General features: G+C 39.7%; 1 protein-coding gene across 3 annotated transcripts in view; it reads right to left on the bottom strand.

Moving 5' to 3' along the window:
* EHMT2 (euchromatic histone lysine methyltransferase 2) overlaps window positions 1-24,553 on the bottom strand; it is a 1,701,692-nt gene that overhangs the window by 26,174 nt on the left and 1,650,965 nt on the right. For all 3 annotated transcript variants that reach the window (XM_044083219.1, XM_044083218.1, XM_044083217.1), the window contains one exon: window positions 10,548-10,723. In XM_044083219.1, the coding sequence (XP_043939154.1) occupies window positions 10,548-10,723 (176 nt within the window). The remainder of the gene's footprint in view (window positions 1-10,547; window positions 10,724-24,553) is intronic.

Here is a 24,553-nt window from a genome sequence, read left to right on the forward strand (position 1 = left end):
GACAGGAGTCCCACTGGCCCTGAACCTTCAGTCCATTCATAATTACTCCCCACCCCAGATCTAAAGCATCTGTGTACATCTGTTGTACTGCAGGGAGTGGCTGTAATGGTAGTTCTGAGTTCAGCTTAATTTGCTGGATCCACCACAAGATCTCCTTCTTGAGACATGGAAGGAACAGTGCCTGAAACTCTAGTGGGTGGTCATGTTGGGACAAAACATTCTTCAGGTACCACTGAAATTTTCTCATGTGCAACTTGGCTAGGGGTAACAAGAGAAGTGTGGCTGCCATCAACCCCAGGAGGCACAGAAACTCCTTGGCCGAAATGCAGCTGGCTAGGAGTGGGCCCTGGAAGCAAGGGGTCAAATATGTGACGTTTTTCTGGTGGAAGAAAGGCCTTCATCAAATCTATTCTTATTCTGCAACCCAGGAACACCTGGTCCTGGGAAGGAGTGAGGATTTCAGATGGTTGATTGTGAAACCTAGGTCTTCGAAGAGGGAAATGGTGAATGGTAGGTGCCTTAGTAGAGTGTCTGGATGATTTGCCTGGATAAGACTATGTATGGGAAAATTTGAACACTTTTGTTCTGCAAAAGGCCACCACAGGAGCTAGACATTTTGTAAATACCCTTGGTGCAGTGAACAAACCAAAGGTCAAGGCAGTAAACTGAAAGTGCAAGGACTGCACAGCAAAATGCAGGAATTTCCGATAAGATGGGTGGATAAGTATGTGAAGGTATGCATCCTTCAGGTCTAAAGTGGCCAGATAAGAACTGGGGGTCAAGAGTGGAAGAAAGTGTTTGGAGAGAGAGCATGCAGAAGGTGGGCACAGGGAGGAAAGGGTTTAGAAGAGATAGGTCCAAGATAGGTCTCCATGGGCCATCCTTTCTTGGAACTAGGAAGAGTCTGGAATAAAAACCTAGGCCTTCCTGTCCTGGAGGGACTCTCTGAATAGTACCTTGTCTGACAACATCTTGAATGACTTGTGGGATGAGACGAATTTGGTCCTTTGGGGGGTGCAGGATACTCTTTGGGAGAGGGCTTTTCCCTCCAGTTCATGAAATAACATTTTTCCACTACTGACAAGACCCAGTTGTCTGAGGTGATCTGTTGCCACAAGGGAAGACAGAGGCGGGCAGAAAGAGGAAGATGGAGTATTAGGGTCCAACAGTCAATCACTGTTACGCCTGTCATGAAAGGGCTGTCTTGGAGTAGTTTGAGAGGAGGCAGGCCTGGATAAGGAAGGCTTTCTGGCACCTTTTCTGGGTTTGGTGGAAGGTGAAGCAAAAGCCTTCCTGAGAAATCAGGGTTCAGCAGGGTAGCTTCTATGAAACGTAGGCACTGGTGAGACAAAAAGGTGTTAAGAGGTCTTGCAGCTCTTTGTTTTTTCCTGCAGGTTTTTAAACAGTTCTGATGACTGCTTTCTAAAGAGAAGGTTACTGTCCATGGGAGCATCCATAATTTTGCTTTTAAAATCATCAGGCAATGGTTGTAGCCTGAGCCAGGAGTACCTACAGAGGACTTAGGCTGAGGCAGCTGACCTGGCTGATGCTTCTGCAGCATCACAGCTGCATTTTATAGAGTGTCTAGTGACCTGTGCAGCTAATGAAAGGGTAGAAGCCACCTGTGCCTTGGTGGGAGAGACTGTTATAGAATTCAGTTGATCCATGGCTTGTGAGACCAGGTCCAAGGCATACCTGACCATATGTGATTGGCAGCTGATAACTCTAAAGGCCAGTGTGGAAGATGTATAAATTTTCTTCCCTTACCTATTCATCATCTTACTGTCTTTATCGGATGGGAGCAAGAAAGAGGAGGGAATCTATATGGATTGTTTATCTGGAGAGACTGCAACAACAGCAGAGTCTGCCACAGGAGACTTGACAGAAATTTGAAGTCATCGGGAAATTTACAGAACCTGTCTGGTCTTTTTGGGGCTGGTGCCTGAGAGTCTGGGGCCTTGGAAGCAGAGGCAAAGGTATCCAAGTAGGCTGGGATCACTGGAGGAATGGCTGAGGGGAGAGGGGGATTCCATCTGTAGAAGCTCATAATATCTCTCTTGAACTTCTATCATTTGTGTGGTATCCCATTTCAAATACTTCCTCATTTTGGAAACACAGTTTCCCTAAAGGTGATGTCTTTAGGTGAGGAATCGCCTTCTAGAGAATCTTCTTCAGGAGAACAATATCCTAACAGAGAAGCCAGTTGTGAGGAATATGAAAGGGACTCATCTGAAGAGTAAGATGAAGAATATTCTTCAGGTATCTGTGCATGGGGCAATGGGGCTACAGAAGCAGGACTGTGACACAAAACTGGCAGACCAGAAGGGGTCTGTGAGGAAGGAGGCCTAAGGACCATGATGGCCTGGAAAATAGATTGAGAAAATGCCTGCCAATCAGGAATACTTTCTGATGGAGCAGACAAATGCTTAGACTTCTGCTTCTTTTTTAGAGAAGGGGTCTTTGGTCCAGGCTGAGGAGGTGCTGGCCTAGGATTTGAGGACAACAGAGGATTAGAGGGGCTTTCCTCAGATATAGAAAGCTATCGCTAAGCCATCCGGGTGAACCAGGACCCCCCCCCCTCGACATCAGGAGCAGTCACTTGTACCTCTGTGGACGTGCAGGCTGGAGAAGCTAGGTCGGAGTCAGACAGTACCCGCCAAAGCCACTGGACATACCTCAGCCCCTAGACTGGCGGCTGGCAGGACAGCCGAACCCAGAGGTGCAGACATTTTTTCCAGCCTAGCTACTTTGGCCTTCTTTCTTGACAGTTTGGCTGAAACAGGAGGAGTCTCTTCCATACCCAAAGCAAGATGGTTAAGACGTTGGTTTTCCATGAATTTAAGGGCTGCGAGACGGCTGAGTTTTAGGGATGGAAGACTTTGTAGATGGGTAAGTGCTAAACAAAAGAAGCAGATGTCATGACTATCTTTGTGTGGGATTTGATGTCCGCAATTACATTTTCCCTTCCTAGATGACATGGATGGAATCAGCTAAATGAAGAACAAAATAAACAGCAACAAGAATAGAAAATGTTCCCCAACATGGTGCTTAACTTTTTGAAGACACTGGCATGGAGCATAACGAGCGAGCTGACATTCGACTGGCGGCAGAGAAGTTTAGAAGTCTGTGCGTGAACACTCCACAGTTATGGCTTATGGTACCTGTGAGTGACGTCCCACGCACCACGCAGCAGCCAAGCTAAGCTTCTGTATATGGGCTGGATGTTCGGGTTGCCTCAGGCGAAGGATCCCTCATGTTTAGAATACTGCAACATGAGAATAGAAGGACATCAAATATTGTTTGTAAGTTAACATAATTATTTCAGCAGACTTTTTAATTTTACAGATTATGGGGAAGAGTGACCCTACAAAAAGGGAGAGGTTTTGACCCAACTATAATATTGTGAAGCATTAGCCATGTTTATAATAAAATTTTTTTGCTTGTTTTTCCCCTAAATATGTATGAAAAGGAAGTCATCTTTATATTTATTTTATTTATTTATTTGCAGTTTGATTACCGGGGAAATCCACTGGGCTGAACTGACCCATTTTCAGTGGAGGCCTGGGGAGAAAACCTCCAAGATGCATTATACAATTTAGATACAACTGATAGTTAATATTAAAGAAACATTACATAGAATAGTTACTCATAAATACATTCACTATCATACATAGTTAAATTCATTAAGCTTGAAGGTAGGGATTGTACAGTTTCATTTGAGGAAAACAGATATGTGTTCGGTGTGGAAAAAGATTACATGCAAATATTTTAAGAAAATGTAAATACACTTTACATACTTATGATATATAAATATATATTTGTATATTATTTTTTGCACAGGGGTTATTTTATTTTACATTTGTTGACCAGGATAGTCCGTCTGGGTGTGAGCCCATTTTCAGTGGAGGCCCAGCTCCAATAAAACAAGAACAACATTGACAGGTACAGTGTCGGTTTTACACAGAATTTAACAAATATCTAGCGACAATAAAGAAAGTACAATGTACAACAGGCATTTTAGTGGAAAGGAGAAAGTTACTGCAATATAGTAAAGTTTTATATATCTATATATATATATATATATATATATATATATATATATATATATATATATATATATATATTTTTTTTTTTTTATGGCAGAGTTCTGGACTTATTTCTGAAGAATTTCCGCACATTGTGTATGAAAAATGTTATTTCAGATAAACATATTTATCTGGGTTACATTTATTAAAATGTAAGTTAATCAAGGAACAATATTATAGCTTGGGTCATTTAATAGAGACTGACATAGAAAGGAATTTGTATGTAATGTTTGCTTTAAGAAACTTTTGGAGTAGGTGAAGTCTGACTCTAGAAATGTAGATGCCATAGTTAATAATTGTAAGAAAACCACACTGAGGTACCACAGCTCAGCTGTAACAATTGTATTCAAATTTCAATTACACGGTGGTACTATTACACCCGAGTTAAAAGAATGATGACAAATGGATTCAAGAAACTTACCTCTTGAGCAAAACAACCCAATCATTATTCTTTGTAATACATGGACCTTTACCTGACTATACCACAATTTACAGAAGCAGAGACACAAAATGTATTAGTACAAAGAGTTTACAGCTTTGAAAGCTGTAGCATACTTTGCTCAGCCAGACAACAGGCACATGTGGCATTCTGATTAACTATCAACTTTAAAAGTTTTTTTTTCTTGAGTTAGTATGAACAGTCTTACAATATTTAAAAAAATATTTCCCATGTTGTGTGTTGCACAGCAAGATCCTAATACTAACACTGTCAAATGTATATAAGCTTATGTTTTTGCCAATTTCAGAATATAATCCATATGCTCCATATGTACTGTACAGAGGATTATGATCAAGTCTACGATTATATCCAGCTTATGTATTCCAGTTACGGATGCCAAAAAATTCACCTTGAGAAGTTAATACTGTCAGCCACGTCAAGAACAGACAGTAACAGGTTGTGATCAGTGAACCAATCATAATTCCTAGTGCATGAAGTTTTATCTGCTCCATGCACTACAACTTACAGAAAAAGAAAGAAAGAATAAAAATATTGAATGTATGACCATAAAGTATTTTACTGGCTTTGAAAGTTGGTAAGAACTTAGCATTGTCAAACAGAATGCAAAAGCAGCATATTATCTCTTACCTCTGATTAAATTCTGGACACATTCAAAAATAATGGGAGGACAAAGGATCAAAATTAAGAACAATTTTAAAAATATAAAATATCGCATCAGCATACATTGTCAGAATAAGTATAAAACTGTAATGTATTGCATTAACTACTAGCTGTAATCCTCAGTGATTTCCAAGAATAGTAAAAATTTTAGGAGGAACATGGAACATGGCAAAACCAGGGACAGAAGAGCGATACGGAAAAACAGGCAGAAAAGTGTCCCCTCCATAGAACTAATTACTTTAAAAGCTATTACATACCTTGTCCTGTCACACTTTATGTATAATGCTGCAGCAAGCACACAGCAGTCAAGTGAACAAAATAGCTCTTATAAGTCAATAAAATGTGAAAAATCCAAAAAAGGTAGCAGCACAGTGACGGAGCAGACACTAATCATTTTATTGAAAATAAAAAATTAAGAACACTAATACTTTCGTGCCAAACTACGGACGCTTTTTCAGACTTAATCGAAATAAACTAACAGCAACCTAGATATATATATATATATATATATATATATATATATATATATATATATATATATATATATATATATATATATATATATATATATATATATATATATATATATCTATACACCTATCCTCATTGTCCAATAGATACGTTTCTAATTGAATATGCAAACCATGTATTACATCATACAAATGTGACGCATTATTCACTAGGTATAGTTTCAAAACTGCTGCCAGTACTACATAATCAAAGATGTTAAATCATGGAAGATGGTTACATATGTATAAAAAAATAAAATAAAAATTTCAATAATAAAAAAATAAAAAATCCACCAAATAATGCAATACAAAAATGCTCCAATGAACAAAACTATTTGACCAGCACATGGCAAAGAATACTAATGCAAAAAAGAAATTATGTAGGGATGATAAAAGGACATTAAAAAACGGGGTATTCAAAAGCTCTAACATTGTGAGTGATGCTAAATACATCATGTCTACAAGCTAAATCAATAAACATCATACAAGAATGGAAACGACATGTAAAAACTTGTATAAAAGAAACATCATGTAAAAAACATCATATAGAAAACATCAAACAAATCTATCATATGATGAAAATGATATAAATAAACTACTAAAATCAGAAAACCTATAAGAATGTCAACCAAGGACAGGGCTTTAGGGTATAGAGACTTACTAGTTCGGACACTGGTTTTAAGGTGGTCCTTAGTAATTTAGAGAAATAATTTTTGGCAAGAGGATATAAATCTCAAGAATGTGTCTGTTTAAGGGACATTAAGTGGGAGTCTTCTCCAAAGATGTAGAAACCTCTGGGAAACAAGTCTGTCCTTCCAGCAGGCTCTATTAATGTCACATACTAGGTTAAGGTCTTTAGAGTAAATATCCAGTGTACCATCTGACTTCTGGAGATGCAGCATTTCCAATAAAAGAGGGCCACAGATTGCCTCCGAGTAGTCTCTATGAAACAGAGTAAAGTGACAGTGATTTCAGATGATCCCCACAGGACAGATGCTGAAGACCTTGAATTTCCATGTGAGGAACCTTTGTGGTTTCTCCAACTGCTCCAGTTCCAGGAAAGGCACATACAAAAAGGGGCGTTGTACTCTATTGGACTGATGGGGGAAGAGTACAGGTAAGTTATAACTTCTTTTTTTCTGGAGCCAATGCCTTCACCTGTGAGATGGACAACATAGAATGCCCTTCTTACCACTGTGGAGACATGGTTGTCAAAGGTAAGGCTGCTGTCGGCCTGTGTGCCCAGGTCTCTCACCACTGAGTGTGTACTTAAGGTGTTGCTAGTGATGTGGTAGTTAGCAGGAACATCGTCCTTACTGAAAGGGATGCCATTATTTGCACAGAGTTTAAGACCATGAATTTGGCACCAATCTTTTATTTGCGTAAGATTCTCTTGTAGGATGTTGACATAATTTGGAGATGTTATGACTGCTCCCAGTTTGCAGTCTCCAGCAAACTTGGTCAGACAGACCTTTAGTTTTTGCTTGTACTTCAGAGAAATCGATTTCAAACAGTAGAGGTCCCAGGACTGATCCCTGCGGAACATCACTGGTTACAGGTCTGCTGATGGAGGTGGATTCCCCTATTTTGACTATATGGGTTCTAACAGCGAGCCAGCTAGTGGCCCATGTAATGATATAAGGATTGATACCTAGCTGGGTGAGTTTGTCAATGATGCCTGAGCGTCCAACACCTTGGCCAAGTCTAGGTAGGCTGTATGTACAGATTTCCCCTCGTCCAGGGCTTTGGTGACTGTCTCAAAGAAGTCCAGCAGGTTTAACAGGCATGATCTCCCTTTGACAAATCCAAACTGAGTAGGGTCAAGTGTTTGGAGATTACCTATATCTTTTTTGACAAAGTCCATGATGATTCACTCCATCACCTTGCAGATAAAGCTAGTAAGGCTAATAGGTCTCGAGTTCCCAGGGTCAGTGGAAGCACCACCTTTGTGCAAGGGAATAACGGTGGCTGTTTTCCATTCAGCTGGGATGAAGCCGGTACTTATGATTGAAAAAGAGTACCCAATGGTGTTGCTAATTCTTGTTGGAGCCCATGTAGGACACAGCCTGGGATGTTATCAGGTCCCATACATGCTGTTTTTTTGGCCTTAGAGAGGGCATGCATGACCTGCTCTTTAGAGACACAAGGTAGGGGATAGGTGGAAGGGATGTCATGGGGTAAGTGTGGCAGGGTCAGGGGAGTGAAGTTTTCATAGAACCTGTCAGTCAACAGGTTAGCTATGTCCACAGGCTCAGTATATGTGGTATCATTAACTACCAGTTCAGAACAAATCTGGGCTATTCCTTTTAGGTTACAGATCTAACTAAAGAACACCTGATGGCTGTCTTTAGTTGAGGAAGCCAATTTGGATTCATAGTTAGCTTTGAAGGACCTCATAAGATGTCTTATTTGCTTGTTTAAGCTGAGGAGGGAGTGTTTCCAGTTTAGGGCTCATTCCCCTCTTACTCTTTGATAGCAATTTCTTCCTCTTATTCTAAAGCCTATTAATGGCAGTTGTCCAACAGGTAAGTTTGCTCTTCCTTGAGGAGCTTGTTTTAGTCCCATCAGATATGGCAGACTCAATTCAGTTATATAGTTGTTTGTATAAAGCACTGGTGCAGAAATCGGCATAGCTGTCAGTTCCATCTGACGGGGAAGCTGCAGTGAAGCTATTTATATCATCCCATCCAGTAAGAGGTTATAATCTGCTTTGGAGAAGTTTTTTAGTTCAATTGCTGCTGGGTGGGTGAGGGGGTCAGGTGTGATAGTGACAGCTACCTCAAATGAGTCTGATATGTGGACAGATACAACCAGAGAAGACCTCACAGTGGGGGTGCTACAGTAGTACATGGAGAGGTATCAACAATGGGCAAGCCAGACAGACAGCAGCAGATCCAGCATATGCAGTGCTGCAATAGATTACTAGTACCTGGGGTTGGGGTTCCAACAGCTTCACAAAGTCTGAGATTATATGCAACATGTTAATCTGGGGAGCAGGCCTACACACACTGGTAGCTGTATCAGCAGTGCAACATGGTGCTGTGTAACAGTGATTGGCTCAGTGAATTAAACGGAAAGAAAAATTAAGTCAAATGTGAAAAGCTCTTGTGGCACCACTTAACTAACAGGACAATAAACAGTGAGAGTAGGGCTTATTTCCTTCTCTCTCTGAAGTTTACTTTTGGAACAATGACATGTGGTGAAGCCATCTCTACATGTGTTACTTTCCTAGGTACTGTGGAGAGGGCTCTACTAGTGATATGGTCTAGATCACCTCTTTAAATATCAAGGATGTGGCATTATAAAGGAACTCAATGTAAGTCATGGTGGACACCACAGGACATGCCAGTGTGGGTACCAATGTATCTGCCAATGTTGGGGTCTTTGGTTTGTGAGATACCTTGTCAAAGTATTCAACATAGGACCCCTGAGATGACTATGTGCTAAGGCAAAGGCCATGTGTGTTATGGGCCTCCACATGTGATTTTTTTTAAAAACAGATCTGCTGCAGTACTACTCAAATTATTAATATACAGTACACCTAAAATTCAGTACCATTCATTATTTTGTGCATATTCAAGATATGACCTTTCCATATTGGAAAATGTCTAAAGAAAATGTACTAAAAGAAATTTATGGAGTGCCTGATCACATATCAGGAACACTAGGCTAAAACTTATTTTCTCTCAGTTATGACTAATTACTTGAAAGACTATGCCTCGCATACCAAGCACTTCATGGAGAAAAACACGTCTTTTGTTAAATATTGAGTTGTTGCAATCAGAACGAACTTCTCGTGGGGTAAATTATACCCTTCAAATAGCAAAATACATCATTACTTTAAGATCAAGGTTTACCTCCCAAAGTACTGTGAAATCATGGAACAGATTGCCATTACAACTAAGGAAATGCAATTCATTAGAATGGTTCAAGAAATCTTTACACAACTGATTTTATTTGAATGCCAACTCTTGTGACCTTAGAGCCTGCATTATGATTTTTTTTATCTTTATGCAGCTTACCAGAAACTATAAAACTAGTCCCTGAACCTATTTCTTGTTACTCCACTGAACTATCTGCAAAGCTGGCAATCCAAAATGATAAAATACCAAAACATAAGAGGCACCAGGAATAACTGACTGCTACATCATACAATTCACACAACAAATGGACAGGACTTAAACAGAAGTTTCTGCATTGTGTTGACTAAATATGACTCAGGCATGTGTGGTGATATGCAAATAGGAGGGAAGGCAAAGACTAGTGTAATTAGGGAAATGGTAACGGAAGAATGAATGAGTTTGCCCAAGATGCAGATGACTGTACAAAATAGTACACCCAAAAATATTGATATCTGTGATAAAACAATGAAACTCTCCCTGCAAACTCCGTGCTAATTACACATTCTACCTCTGAGATTGCACAGTTCCCAGGGAAAAGGGTATATTACCCGATCCATGGATTGTCAATCCCGCATGCCTATCAACATCTGCTTAGATGACTAAACTGTGTCGATTATACACATGTTGACCAAAGTATAATTAGACAAACTTAGAGGGACTTTTTTTTTTAAATATTACACATACTCAAGAAACTTTCCTAAAAACATGACCTTACAAAGGACAGAACTCTGGACTCTATAGCTTGATATGATGTAGCATAAGACCATAACCCTTATGAAGGGAGCCTACCAAGTACTTGCACATCTAAAAGCAGCATTGTTACTCAGCACCATCTGTTCCAACTTATTGGGGTCCTTTAATAAAAGCAATAACTTCAGTAGATTTTGTTTTAGGAATGTGTAAGATAAAGCAAAAACATCTTAGTACGTACCCTAGCTCCTCTCCGGCCTTTATGTCTCTGCTGCTGAAGAAAGCAATACGTGGAAATCTTAGGTCCTGGTGCAGCATGAAGACACGTACTGGGATGATATTTGGGTCACACAGATGGTTGATAAAACGGCTAACGTTGCCATAGTAACGCGCATCTATGCAGTATACCTCCCCATCCTGTGAACAAGACAGACACATTTAAATACCTGAGAAGAGACTGGAAAATAAGTTCACACCATTTTCTATTACAGCGGCTATGTAAGCCAGCACCATGGAAATTCCTTGTATATGATGTACAAAAATGTAATCTGAACAAAGTAAATTTAAAAAATCTTCACTATAAACAATATAAAACACACAGTATGATGCAGTTTGAATACATACCATACACAAGACAAAATATCAATCCCCTCTTATAGTCGGAGGCAAATTAATAATATTGATGAATGTTCTGCTGTGTGTATTGTTCATATAAAAATGCCTTTGAAAGAAACAGCCAAAATAGGTCCAAACAAAAATGACCAAATATTCTCAAGTTCTGTAAGTGTTAAGAACACAAACTTTTGTTTTTCATTCTGGAAAGCATTATAGAGCACACTTTGGCCAAAGAACAGGGTGTGATCAAGCATGTCTGACATTCAAATAGGTGAGAGAAAAAGAAATCTGAAGCCATAATGTCCTACTGTTTCTGTAGAGAAACTCAGTCTGATGACAGGCCATGGAATATAAAGCTTATCTTTTGGCAGTCCAACACATCACAATAGTGGGGCACTGTACAAGCAGATGTGCTTGTATAGGGGGAACAGGATGGTACCTCTGCCTCACTCACAAGACACAAGGGAAGCAGTCAATTGTCTTGTTATTGCTATGCTGTAGTGACATACATGTTCCCTCTCTGTTCTCTACCAACACATCTCTGCTGGTCAAAGTATAAGCAAGACCCACTTTCTAGTTTCCATAGGTTCATAGGTAGGTACTAGGCTACTGGCCCTAGGGCCTATACAAGCCTAGCCAAAAAGGTACCCTGGCTTTCGCCACCCAAGAAAATTATTTTCCTGTGCCCCTGTCAAGCAGAACCACATAACTGATCCCCGGGGTGAATTTCCCATTATCCATCCAATCATCAAGTTCTTGGTTCACATCCAGAGATGGTCCTGTATGAATTAAAACTCATCTCTGGCTAATCTCCATACAGAATTTGTTGCTGAATCTGAAGGCATATCTATTTCCAAAGTCCCTGTTCTCACAGTTTCTCTAAAGAACTATATGACTTACCTTAAAGATGTACAAGCACTGCTTCAGTTTTTCTGCTATCAATGTGCATTTTTCCACCCCTGTCAAAGTTGCAGTCAGATACAGTACAGGTGAAAAAACAATATCCACCCTAGTCTCATTTGCCTCTAGTTCAAATCAGGGAAGAGAACTCTCCCTTGGGATAACAATTTCAGTGTTTGCCTGGCACATCCTTTATCACAACCAGGCTCTACGGTGGAGCTGTCTGTCTCCTGTTTTGGTCCATGATAGCAGCCTTTATGGTTGAGATGCCTGTAATCTTTTTTTTGGGCCTCAGCTACAGCACTTGGCCATATGATGTTACTGATGCCTCTCTCTTCTAAATTCATCTCCTCATTTTAGACTGATTGATTTGTCCCTTACAGATGGAAGCACTGCTGCTTATCCAGAGGAGACTGACGCATGTCAATATAATGTCACCTGCTCTTGCTACAGGGATTTTATGCCCTAATGTTATCCCTGTGGGATGATGCTTGTACTGATGCAACTCTCATACACACTGACATGCCTTGCTCAACTGCTCCCTATGCAAATATGCAAGTATGACTGCACAGCTCTTTTTGTTTGTCTTTTCGGCTTTTCCCGGTTAGGGGTCGCCACAGCGGAACTCCGGTCCGCTAATAATTGGCAGTCGCTTTTTATGGTGCCGAGTTGCCAGTCCAACCTTCAGTGAAGGCACGCCCATTCACGCATGTCTTTCGGAGGCCACTCGACTGAGGGGGGGACATGCAGACTCCACACAGAAGGCACTCCATCGGAGAATCGAACAGAAGAACCTCTTGCTGTGAGACAACAACGCTACTGCTGTACCACCGCAGCTATGACTGCAAAAATCCATATAATAAGGTAGGTGAGATGACCTTTAGTCACCAACACGTTGGCCCTACAGCTTCCCAAATCGCTAGCTGATATTAGGGTACCTTTGTTCTAGGTGGAAGGCCTGCTTCTGACTCCAACTGGTCACCTTAAGTCTGCCTGCTTCTGGCTCCAACTAGTCACCTTAAGTCTGTTTCTTACAAAGCCAATGGTGTTCATTTTACCCATAAGGATTTTAGATGCTTACTTTTTCGTCCATTTACTTGTATTGGATTATTTTCTTAGAATGAACTCAAGGCTGAACCAGACTCAATATTTTCCATTATAATATGTGATTATGGGTCGAGGGGGGGGGGGGGCTACATAAACTAAATATCTACAGACAGCTTTGTTTCTGCCTAGTCAGGGTGAAGTTGGTCACTCCAGACAACCACTACTTCACAGCAGTCTAAGCTCAGTACAGACAACCAGACTTCAAAGGAAGTTCTGATTTGTGAATCTGCCATCATCCATATAACCGAAAGGGGACACAACAATTTCTTCTGCATCTACCCACCCCTCATTTCATTTTAGTGGTGCTCTATGGAGAGACTTCAATGTACTTAGCAACTCTGCGAGTGGGATGGGAAGTATACAAAAAAAAAAAAAAACTCACTGGGCTTGCTTCTCCTTTCTAAGTAAGGCATCTAATTTGACTCTTGGTTAAAAATTGGTTCAGAAGCATTTATCACACCTTTTTAAGCAAGTGTGTGAATGCTAGACTGCGCCCTGTGGAATGACTCATCCAGTTGCCAAAAGTATAATTCAAAACTCTTCAAAGGTCATCAATAGGATCTTTCCAAAAATTCCATCAAATTAAGATTATACTTCACCCACAGTAACAACCTAATGCCAACTGTTTAAAAATCTTGCAATATTCAGGTAGCAATCCTGGTATTAGAGATTAATTCACCAGCAGCCATTACAAGCTCCCAGGCGCGTATACACATACACACACACACACACACACACACACACACATATGTAAAAAGCATATAAAGAATGCTACATGTTCACAAAAAAAAGAGCCATTTAGTTTGGACAGTTTTAAAGGAATCAGGCTATTTTATTTACATTGGTAGCTGTACATGCCAAAACAAAGCCATTTCTTTAACAAATGCTACACATCACTGCCCTACAATTTTTCACATTACTAACACATGATAGCAATCTAAGGCATGCCTCACAGAACAGCAAATGTGCACTGTAACACATTACATAAGACTTGAACTTAATACAATGCATTCTCATCCTGAATTAATAGTTTTCCGCTAAGCAAATGATGATTTGGAATATCAAAGCATTAATTTATAGATCTTTGCTAAGCAAATGATGATAATACATTCTCATCCTCAATTAATGGGTCTCTGCTAAGCAAATGATGATTTGGAATATCAAAGCATTAAAAATGTCTCAGTATTACTCGATGCAGGCAACCCCAAACAAGTCTACTGCCAATTATAAAGCATGGAGCAAGGCCCCACTGGTTTAAGAAACTATACAATGTCTTGTGAAAACAAGAACTTCAGAGTGACTTTCAAGAATAGCTTCAATATATGGTAATTACAGAACCTAACAGCCTTGGTTTACAAACTTTTCTAGATGTCCTTGAAAGGTGGCAAACCTGATGCAGAGTCTAACACAAAAAATGCTACTTACCATACATGTAGATGCTACAGTGCTCAGTGTTGCACTAAACTCCTTGGGATTTCCTGCTGTAGAAGCCTTTGGTCAGCATGAATACCAGAGACATTAATCCCCTCCTTCAGGCCGAGCACACACACACTGCCACAATGTCAGGGTATAAAGGTCACTGGCCTGCACCTTATTTTCAGGTCTTTCTCGTCTCCCACCACCCAAGGATCAGGGCCCCACACTGTCCTCAGCAAGATACAGCTAGGGAGACCTGAAGGAAGAGCTAAATGTGGAGGGGACCTAAAAAGGAGGAAATAGGGATACCCAGCCCAACCCATAGCTGAAACGGAGGGGATGGAGGGAAGGAAAGAATACTGCAACAGTTCAGACACTAACATCTATATTTATGGTAAGTAGATAACTGTATTATGTTCATAGTGCTTCACTGTTGCTGCAACAGTTCCCATGTTCTGGTTTAAGAGGTCCACCTCTTGTGGTAGCAGCCAATGTCGTTGTTCTTACAAGGAATTACGGACTCAGCCTGACTGGTAGATGCCATAGTGTATGTGGGCCCCTAACACTCTCCTCCCTTTTCTAAAAATGTTTCCACAGATTCAGTCGTACAATTAATTGTTCTGAAGATGAAATAAGCATATTGGGGGCATGTGAACATATATGCACCCATGCAAAAAAAAATACAGTGTGGAAGCCCCAGTGACAGAATGTAAGTCATACTTGGCAAAGCAAGTACGGTTGCACAGCAACACATCTCAAGCTGTCACACACACTGAATCCCCTCCTCGACTGTCACTATTTACTCAGCCAACTGTTGAAAGTAATTAGTTTTTCTTTGTATCTCAGCATCATTCTTGGAAAAGAAAGAATTCCACTCAATGTCAGGGTCTTTCCAACATCTGTGACATGCACAAAGGGCTCAGAAATGTCTCTCTGCATATCCCACAGGTTTTGCATGCCAGGCTGTTTATACCCACATGGGATACCAACATGTCATAGTCATATTTGTTTGGCTTGAACATGGGCGAATGCCTTGCAATGTCAAAGATCTTGGTGCCCAAAAGAAAACTCAACATCCCCCTACTTCATTTCACTGGAAAACTTGAGCTGAAAGTGGACATCAGGGATGGGAAAGGCTTTTTCTCTTCCAGGTTTCATAACGGCAAACAAAACACAAAGGTGAATGTGACACACCTGGGTATGTAAACTTTTTAATAATTTCACAAGCGCCTCTGAAAATCCAAATGCAATTAAAGTTTTGCATACAAAATTCCAATTAACAGAATCAAAAGCTTTCTCAATACTAAGACTTAAGGATATTTTTATTTATTTTATTTTATTTTACATTTGTTGACCGGGCTAGTCCAGCTGGATCAATGTCCATTTTCAGTGGAGGCCCAGGGAGAAAAGCTCCACAGATTAAAGCAAGGTAATAGAAAATAAACATGTACAATAAACACTTATGACACAGACTATGAGCAAAAATACAAAGATATTAGTCCAGGTCAGGTAATACAAATCTAAAAAAACAAATAATACCAACTAAGTAATAAGTAAGGCATTAACTACTTTCAGTACAAAATATGGGAGGGTGGAAGTATTACGTAGTTCAAAATGTAATACATAATTGTAAAAACATTAATTATAACAATTTTTTTTTTTTCCATATATGAGAACAGTAGTAACTATAGAATCATTAAGTCATTTGTGATCAGAGAGAATCTTACATTGGTGAATAAAGAAATATGATAGGAGAAAGATGAAAGTAGGTTAGTCAGGACTGGTACAAGAGCAGAGCCAGAATTTGTTCAGATGTAATAGAAGTTGTTTCTTAAAGAGAGGAAGAGTGGCTAGAGAGGAGATGTGTGAGGGAAGGTTATTCCATATTTTGCCAACTGAGTTGGAGAAAAGGCAGTTACCTGCAGAATTTGTAATTCTAGTAGTGTTAACTTGTAGCTTTTCGGAGGAGAGTAGTTGTTTCAGGTTATTATAGGGAGTCAAGAGGTTGCTAAGAGCTGGTGTTTTTGATGGTTGATATAGAATTTTATGTGCTATTAAGAGTTGTTGATAGATAAGCTTGTTAGGAAGTTCCAACCAGTGTAATTGTTTTAAGTTTAGACAGTGGTGAGTTCTATAATGAGATGCTGTGGCAAATCGAGCAATATTGTGGTAAGATGTAGTCAGTTTCCTAAGGTTACCTTTAGAGAGATTAGTATAAATAGAGGAAGCATACAGAAGGGTAGAGATAAGATGTGATTGTGCTAAGGTGGTCCGTGCTTCAGGTGTAAGGAATGGTTTGATTCTGTACAGCGAACCAATCTTTTTATTAACTGCTTTTATTGTGTTATTGATGTGATAATCGTAGTTAAGATTATTATCAATAGTAACACCAAGCAGTTTTGTAGTAGAGTCGGGGGAAATGTGGGAATTATCACTTGCAGTAATAGTGAAGTTTAGCTGAGTAGATTTGTGGGTAGGTGAGAATAGTAATAGTTTAGTTTTCTTGGGGTTGAGGAGAAGACATCTTTTTGAGAACCACTGTTCAACGGTTGAAAAGGTTGATTGTGTGAGAGACTGGAGTTCTATTTGAGAGGAAGCCGTACAAATTATGGTAGAATCATCTGCATATTGTATACAGGTAGTGTTTTGGATAGATGATTGGAGATCATTAATAAAGATAGAAAATAAAAGTGTGCCTAGTATAGATCCTTGAGGTACTCCTAAAGAGATAGGAAGTAGAGCAGATAGAGAATTTTTCCAGAGTACTGCTTGTTGACGGTTATCAAGATAGGATGAAAACCAGGTTAAGGAAGAGTAATCCAAGGCAAGGGATTTAAGTATGTGTAGAAGAAGTGTATGGTTTACCATATCGAAGGCTTTTGACAGGTCTAGGAAAAGAGAAGAGGTTAGTTTGTTGTTGTTACGGTTACAGTTGATAGAGTTGGTAAAAGAAAGTAGTGCGGTGGTGGTAATATGTGAAGGTCTGAATCCATGTTGAGTGTTAGCTAGTAGGTTGTTATGGAGGAGATGGTTAAGTAGTTGTTTATGTATACATTTTTCCATGATTTTAGCTAGAGGAGATAACAGTGCTATAGGGCGAAAGTTAGAAAGGTCAGTAGATTTACTACCTTTGTGTAAGGGTATGATGTATGATATCTTCCAGATTGCTGGGAAAGTACTTTCTCTTACGGATCTGTTTATTAGGATAGAGACAGGGTAGGCAATAGCTTTAGCTGCTACTTGCAGGAATTCAGCAGGAAGCTTATCTGCTAAAGGGGTAGTGGGTTTAAGTTTTTGTAAAAGAGATTGTATATAGGAGGTGGATATGGGTTGTAGCTGAAGGGGAGGAAGAGAGTCATTGAAGCTACTTAAGAGCAGTTGAGAAGTGTCAGGAGATAGGTGGTTAGCTAGACTTTGTATGGAAGTAGTGAAGAAAGTATTGAAGTTATTGGCTATTAAAGAGGGATCATCAGGGTCTGAATCCTGTGGGTTGGGTGTAACTATTTTGCCTGGGGTTAGTAGATTGTTAATACTGGACCAGAACTTTTTTGGTTCTTTTTTGGTGGATTGCTGAAGTTCAAAGTAATAATTCTTTTTATCTGAAAGGATGGCTTTTTTGGTACTGTTTCCGAGCTCTCTAAAGGTTTGATGATCTGTTGGGTTTTTAGAGGAACGCCATTTATTACAAGATTTATTTCTGAGGATAATTTTATGCTTAGTATTAGAGGTTAGCCAGGGTGCTGTTTTAGTCTTTGTTCTAATGGTGCGACTTGGGGCATGTTGATTTAGGATTGCAAGGAATGTTGAATTGAAGTGTTCAACAGCCTTGTTGAGTGTGAGATGTTTTAGAGGGGTCCAGTTGTATTGTGAAAGTTCTGTTTGAAACTGTTCAGGATTAAATTGTTTTTTGGAGTATAGTGTTCTGTGAGTGGTAGGTAAATTTAGGTTAGTTTTAGCTCTAATGACGTAGGTGAAGGAGTGATCACTAAGGTCATCCGGAAGGATGCCAGTTTGGTAGGTTTGCAGGGGGGAGTTAGTAAGGATCCAGTCTAAGGTGGATTCTTTTTTGCTTGTTTTATTGATTCTAGTGGGACTATTAATGAGTTGTTTGAAACCATAAAGGTTTATATGGGAAGTAGGGTTAATATTGTTACAAGATTTCCAATCTATGTTAAAGTCCCCAAGGAATGGTGTTTCTTGAGGGAGTTTATTAGAGAGTTGTTCAAGAATTTGTTCTAAGGTGGGGATGTTATTTCCAGGGGGGAGATATGCACAAATGACGTTTATTGCTTTAGTAGTGTTGATTTGTATTTTGGAGCAGATTATTTCGGCATTGTTGTTTTGGGTAAGGGTAAGATCAAGAGGAGTAAGCTTTAGGTTTGTTTTATAATATAATTGCTACTCCCCCACCCTTCCTGGTGGTGCGATCAAGTCTAACAATGTTATAACCAGGTGGGGTAATTTCAATGTCTTTAATTGAAGGCTTTAGCCAAGTTTCTGATAAGCATAAAATATCAAAGTTGTGTGTTTCTAGTAGGGCATGGAGTTGACTAATTTTGTTACAGATGCTACGTATATTGAGATGGGCCATGGATAGTAGGTTAGAGGGTTTAGAGGATGAGAGAGAGAAGGGTTTGGTATGGTTTTGATGTATGTTGGTTTTATTATCTTGTGGGCCTGGTTAGTGTATGTCACCATCTTGTAGTAGATGGAGTAGTGTAAAATATCTTTCTAGTCTAAGTTTTTGGAAAGCGTCAAATATTTTCTTTGTTTTAGATTTTAGTAGTTTGCAGTGTAGTAGCCTGTGGTATTTGGCAAGAAGGTAGATGGATTGTGAGAAGGTGTGTAAGAAGGATGGGGATAGGGATGTTGCAGGTGTGTTTCGAGGGAAGTGAGAGAGAAACAGTCAGGAAGTGTTCATAGGAGGTTAGGAAGTAGGTAGTAATAAGAGAGGAAAATAGTAAAAAGGAGATAGGTATTTTCAGTTGTGAATGGAGGATAGTTGTAGGCATAGTAATGTAGGTTTGCAGAGAAGGTTGATGTAGTCTAATGGTGTGTTGTAAGGTGAGAGTACCTTGGAAGGGTAGGGCAAATGGTAAGGGCTGTGATGTTTTAGGTGTGCTAATAAGACAGGGGTGGGGCTGGTTATATTAGGTAAGTGGGTGTATCTAATTTCAGGAGGGCTGCACAGTTTGGGAAGCTTTGAATATGATTGGGGAGGAAAATCAAGGGGTGTGACCAGAAGCAAGCTAAATGTAGGACCCTGGGGGGGTGGGAATTGGGGTAGGGAGTGGAGCGGAGGAGGACTGAGGAGCTAAACAGAGCGGGAAGAGTCAAAGAAGAGAGGTTGAGGGGAAAACAATCAGTGAAGTGCTTATAGTAAAGGTAAGTAATCCAAGGGGATGCAAGAATGTTTGGTGTATGAGGTCTAAGTGAGGTAAGACTGAAAATATCAGAGAAAGGAGATGGGAGGAAACTGCACAAAAGGCTAACAGAAAATAAGATACATAGGAATTATAAGGTAGAAAAAGTTTGCAGGGATAGGCAATTCTAGGAGAAGGGAACCACCTAGTGGACTCAGCAGGTATAGCTACCAGGACTACTTACAGGCTTGTGGATATGGAATGGGGCAGGTAGCTGGAGATACTAATGGCTGTAAGTGGTCAAGTGGATGGGAGAAGCTAAGGTTGGCTGCTGGCTGATCTTGCTTTGGGATTAACAATTACACAGGGTGAGAGAAGCTTACAAATTGTTATGAAAACCTGGAAGAGCTGTAGGACGTACTTTCTTGTATCTTTTCAGGAGGAGGCTATCCAAAATTGTATAGCTTTGATCCCTAGGTAGGGTAGGAGGCAGGAGTCTTAAATAGGGTACACGATCCCAGACCTACAGGTGGTCAGTAAGTAATAGAGCTGGGAAAAGAAGGAGAGGATTAAGATATAGGGCAACAAAACTGTGAAAAGCAGTTGAAATAAAACAAATAACAATTTCCTTGTAGAACATTCAGAAGTATACCATTGTTCTTAAGGTAATAGTGCAGGCAAAAAGCAGATAAAAATACATTTATACATTGAAATCAGTAGATACAAATACATGAGCTAAAGTGGTGAATTTCAGCTGAACACTATATGATATACAGAGGCAAGAGTACTTAAACCCAATCAACTAGAAATACTGGATACTCCAGCCAGGTAATCAGTAAAGGTGAACCAGGTACTATGGTAAGAATCACAGTTGGAAGCAGACAGACCCATGCTAAATAACTACATACGCTAGAGGAATGAGTGTAGGAGCAATTGAGTAGGGGAGGTTAGGAATAAAACCTCATAGGTATGTTAGCCTCGAGCATATATTCAAATTAAAACATTGCGTTTTGCAATATATGTTGCATATATTTTTTTTCTTTAGCTTTTAGGTAAATCTAATACTCCAATAATACTCCAATAACCCTTCTTCTTCTTTCGGCTGCTCCCGTTAGGGGTCACCACAGTGAATATTCTGTTTCCATTTCTTCCTGCCCTCTGCATCTTGCTCTGTCACACCAACCACCTGCATTGTACTCTCTCACCACATCCATAAACCTTATCTTAGGCCTTCCTTTTTCCCAATATACTCTGCATCCCTCCTCAGCACATGTCCAAACCAATGTGATCTTGCTTCTCTGGCTTTGCCTCCAAACCTTCCAACTTGGGCTGACCCTCTAATATACTTATTCCTAATCCTGTCCACCCTTGTCACACCCAGGGCAAATCTTAACATCTTTAACTCTGCAATGTCCAGCTCTGACTCCTGCCTTTTTGTCAATGCCACTGTCTCCAACCCATATAACATAGCTGGTCACACTACCCTCTTGTAGACCTTCCCTTTCACTGTTACTGGTACTCGTCTGTCACAAATCACTCCAGACACTCCTCCACCCACTCCATCCTGCCTGTACTCTCTTCTTCACCTCTCTTCCACACTCACCATTACTCTGAACTGTTGATCCCAAGTATTTAAACTCATCCACCTTCGCCACCTCTACTCCCTGTATACTCCCTCTCATTCACACATATATATTCTTAGTCCTGCTGACCTTCATTCCTCCACTCTAGAGCATATCATAAATTTACAATCCTTTCAACAAAACTAAGTTTACTGATGCAGTTACTAATATGGATCAAATGAGTTTTATTGTAAATAGATTAACATGATAATATCAGAAGGGTAATGCACATCAGTTTAGGTTCCCAGTGAACCTTAACTGATTTACAGCCTTATGACTCACGTAAGAAAGTATAGTCATGTAAAATCTTAAGATAACTGTATATGTTCTTCCCTTCATTGTAGCAGTATTCCTTACTCTAGGAATCCCCTGCCAAGGGCAGTCAACATCCGGCCAGTATACCAAAACCATAGTATTAATAGTACACTGTACATCACACGTATGCTCCCCGCTCATGGCGTAAGGAATAAAGATGACATACAGACATACATAACTCAGAAGTGAAAAGCCCCAGGAGGAACAACAGTCCAAGAAATAAAAGAGGAGCATGTGCATCCAGAAGGAAAAGAAAATGGAGTAAAGGAGGAACAACAGTCCAAGAAATATAAGAGGAGCATGTGCATCCAGAAGGAAAAGAAAAAGGAGTAAAGGGGGGGGGTGAATATTGCAACAGTGAAGGGAAGGACATCTACTGTTATAGTAAGATTTTACACAACAGTACTATGTCCTTCCATATCACTGATGTAGTATTCCTTACTCTAGGGAAGCTACAAATATTCAACAACACTGGGCATGACATATGGTCATGAGAAGCACCCAAACAAAACAAACACTGCTCGTGGCAGTCCTTATGGGGATTCTGTCCCCCTGACTGACATTTTCCCTTTCTGGATGACATGCAACCACACAACAAAAGTAAAGAAATCAAAGATGAGAAGAAAAACTCCAACAGAGCACTTATCTGAAATGGCATAGTAACCAGCAGACAAAGTGTTCAGACTAACGACTGAAGATGGCATTTGGAATGGCGAAAAGAAATTCTGAGGTATGCATGACTCATACCTCTCAACTGTACAGATTTTTGCAGAATGTCCATATTTTTTGCATCAATTTTTGGTCCTTTTTTCATAAATTTATACTTTTCTGGCAAATTAGTGGCAAATCTTTAAAGCTTAAAGTTAGAAAATGACAGTTGAGTTTCTGACTTCATACCCTTCAGAAAATTCATCCTAATGCAAAACCTGTTATTCTATCAACTTTCTAAGTTTGTAAGAGCAATATTTAAAAAAATTGTCCCTGTTTTTGGGCCTCTGTCCCACTTTTCTTTATGGCTTTGTCCATATTTCTTGCTCTAAGAGGTTGACGGGTATGATGCACGTCAGTACATCTAGCAATTCTAACGGTTTGGTGTAATGGCCAGATGTCAGGTTGCCTTTGGCAGGGGATATCTAGAATAAGAAATACTGTAACAGTGAAATGGAAGGACATCATGGCATACACCTGACTGAGGACATACTGTTTGATTCAGCAAAACAGGAAGAAATATGGAGCTAGAGTAATAAACAAACACAAGGCTTACCTTGCATACAGCAGACCTAAAAACATATGCACATGGTCATTTAAGCTTTGCCAGTATCCACACCTAGTCCTTACCTTGCTTTTTCAAGGAGCGATAGGCCAATCATGCCAGGGGTGAATTTGTGAATATTTCACAACCAAACAAGAATGAACTCCACCGATGGCAGGAATTATTTATTTATTTAACATTTGTTAACCGGGAAAGTCCGACTTGGAACGAAGCCAATTTTCAGTGGAGGCCCGGGGAGAAACGCTTTCCCTGCTTGAATGATGTTCTTTCTATCAAACCCAATACTAAGAACATGTGGTCTGATGCACTAATTTGATTGTAAAAAGAACCAATTCCAAGACCGCTTAAAACATGCAGGAGACTTCTTTTATTACAAGCAAAACTTTCAGGTATCACCCTTCCTCGGTGCTATTCCAACACAAAACAGTTAACTTCACATAACAACATGTTTTTTAAAAAGTCAGAAGATCACAAGTTAGCCAATAAAAAACATCAATTCATAAAATAATTATATCACACAATTACAGATTGGTAAATTAACCCATCATGCACATTCAAAATAACAGCATATATATTAGTGCAATTGTAGTTGTTTTTTTAACCAAGACAGGTTTAATACTCACAGTACTATTTAAATCAGGAAATAAATCTGCTTATAACAATAAAATCAATCCATATTCTTTGTTTTCTAATGTATTGTTTATATCACCACCTCTAATATGTCTAAAAACACGCTCTACTATCCTAAACTTAAAATAATGCTCAGAACCACCATCTACAATATGTTTACTTAAAGCATTTGTCAGTACTGCTCTTCATATGTCTGACTTATGCTCAGTTCTATGTTATTTTAACTTTCTTGTAGTTTTACCTACATAAAAGCAAGAATATTTTACACATGTTGCTAAAATAAACTAAATGTGTAGTGTTACAAGTGGCGGAACACTGAAAGATAAATGGTTTCTCTGTCACTGGCTGATAAAATAAAATGCTATTTGCTGACATACCTGGACAACTACAGTTTAAGCAAGGAAATGTGCCAAATCTCCCACAATTATTGCTTGGGACCTTAAAGTCTTTATAACATAATCTACTTTTTAAATTACTTGTATTCCTATATGCAAAACAAGGTCAAGGGCCTGGTGACTTATATAGTTCTGGCACATCCAATAAAAAGTACAGTTTTGTACCTACCATAAATGTAGATGTTTGAGTGCTCATACAGCTGCAGTCATTACAGATGGGTTATCCTGCTGTCAGGCGGGTCTTCGGTCAGCCGAATTCCAAAGTCTAGGTCCGGCGTCGGTTGTCGTCGCTTCTTCCCTGACATCAGTAAGGCAGGGGTATAAAAGAGGCAGCCGGCGCCATTTTCTTCAGTTTTTCTTGCCCCAGATGTCAGGTGCCCCCAGAAGGAAGGCAAAACATAATGTTATGCAAACATGCAATATAGATAAATAAAAAAACAGTAGTTGCAAGCAAATACACCATAAAAGAATACCCCAAATAGGTTGTATGATAAAGGTGTTTGTCATAAGACCTGTCCTAAGAGGGGACGGAGGGAGGGTAACCTGGACTGCAGCTGTATGAGCACTTGAACATCTACATTTATGGTAGGTACAAAACTGTATTATGTTCA

This window comes from Protopterus annectens, chromosome 9.part0 (assembly GCF_019279795.1).
Source record: "Protopterus annectens isolate FY-2018-M chromosome 9.part0, PAN1.0, whole genome shotgun sequence".
In the NCBI taxonomy this organism is placed as follows: Eukaryota; Metazoa; Chordata; order Ceratodontiformes; family Protopteridae; genus Protopterus; species Protopterus annectens.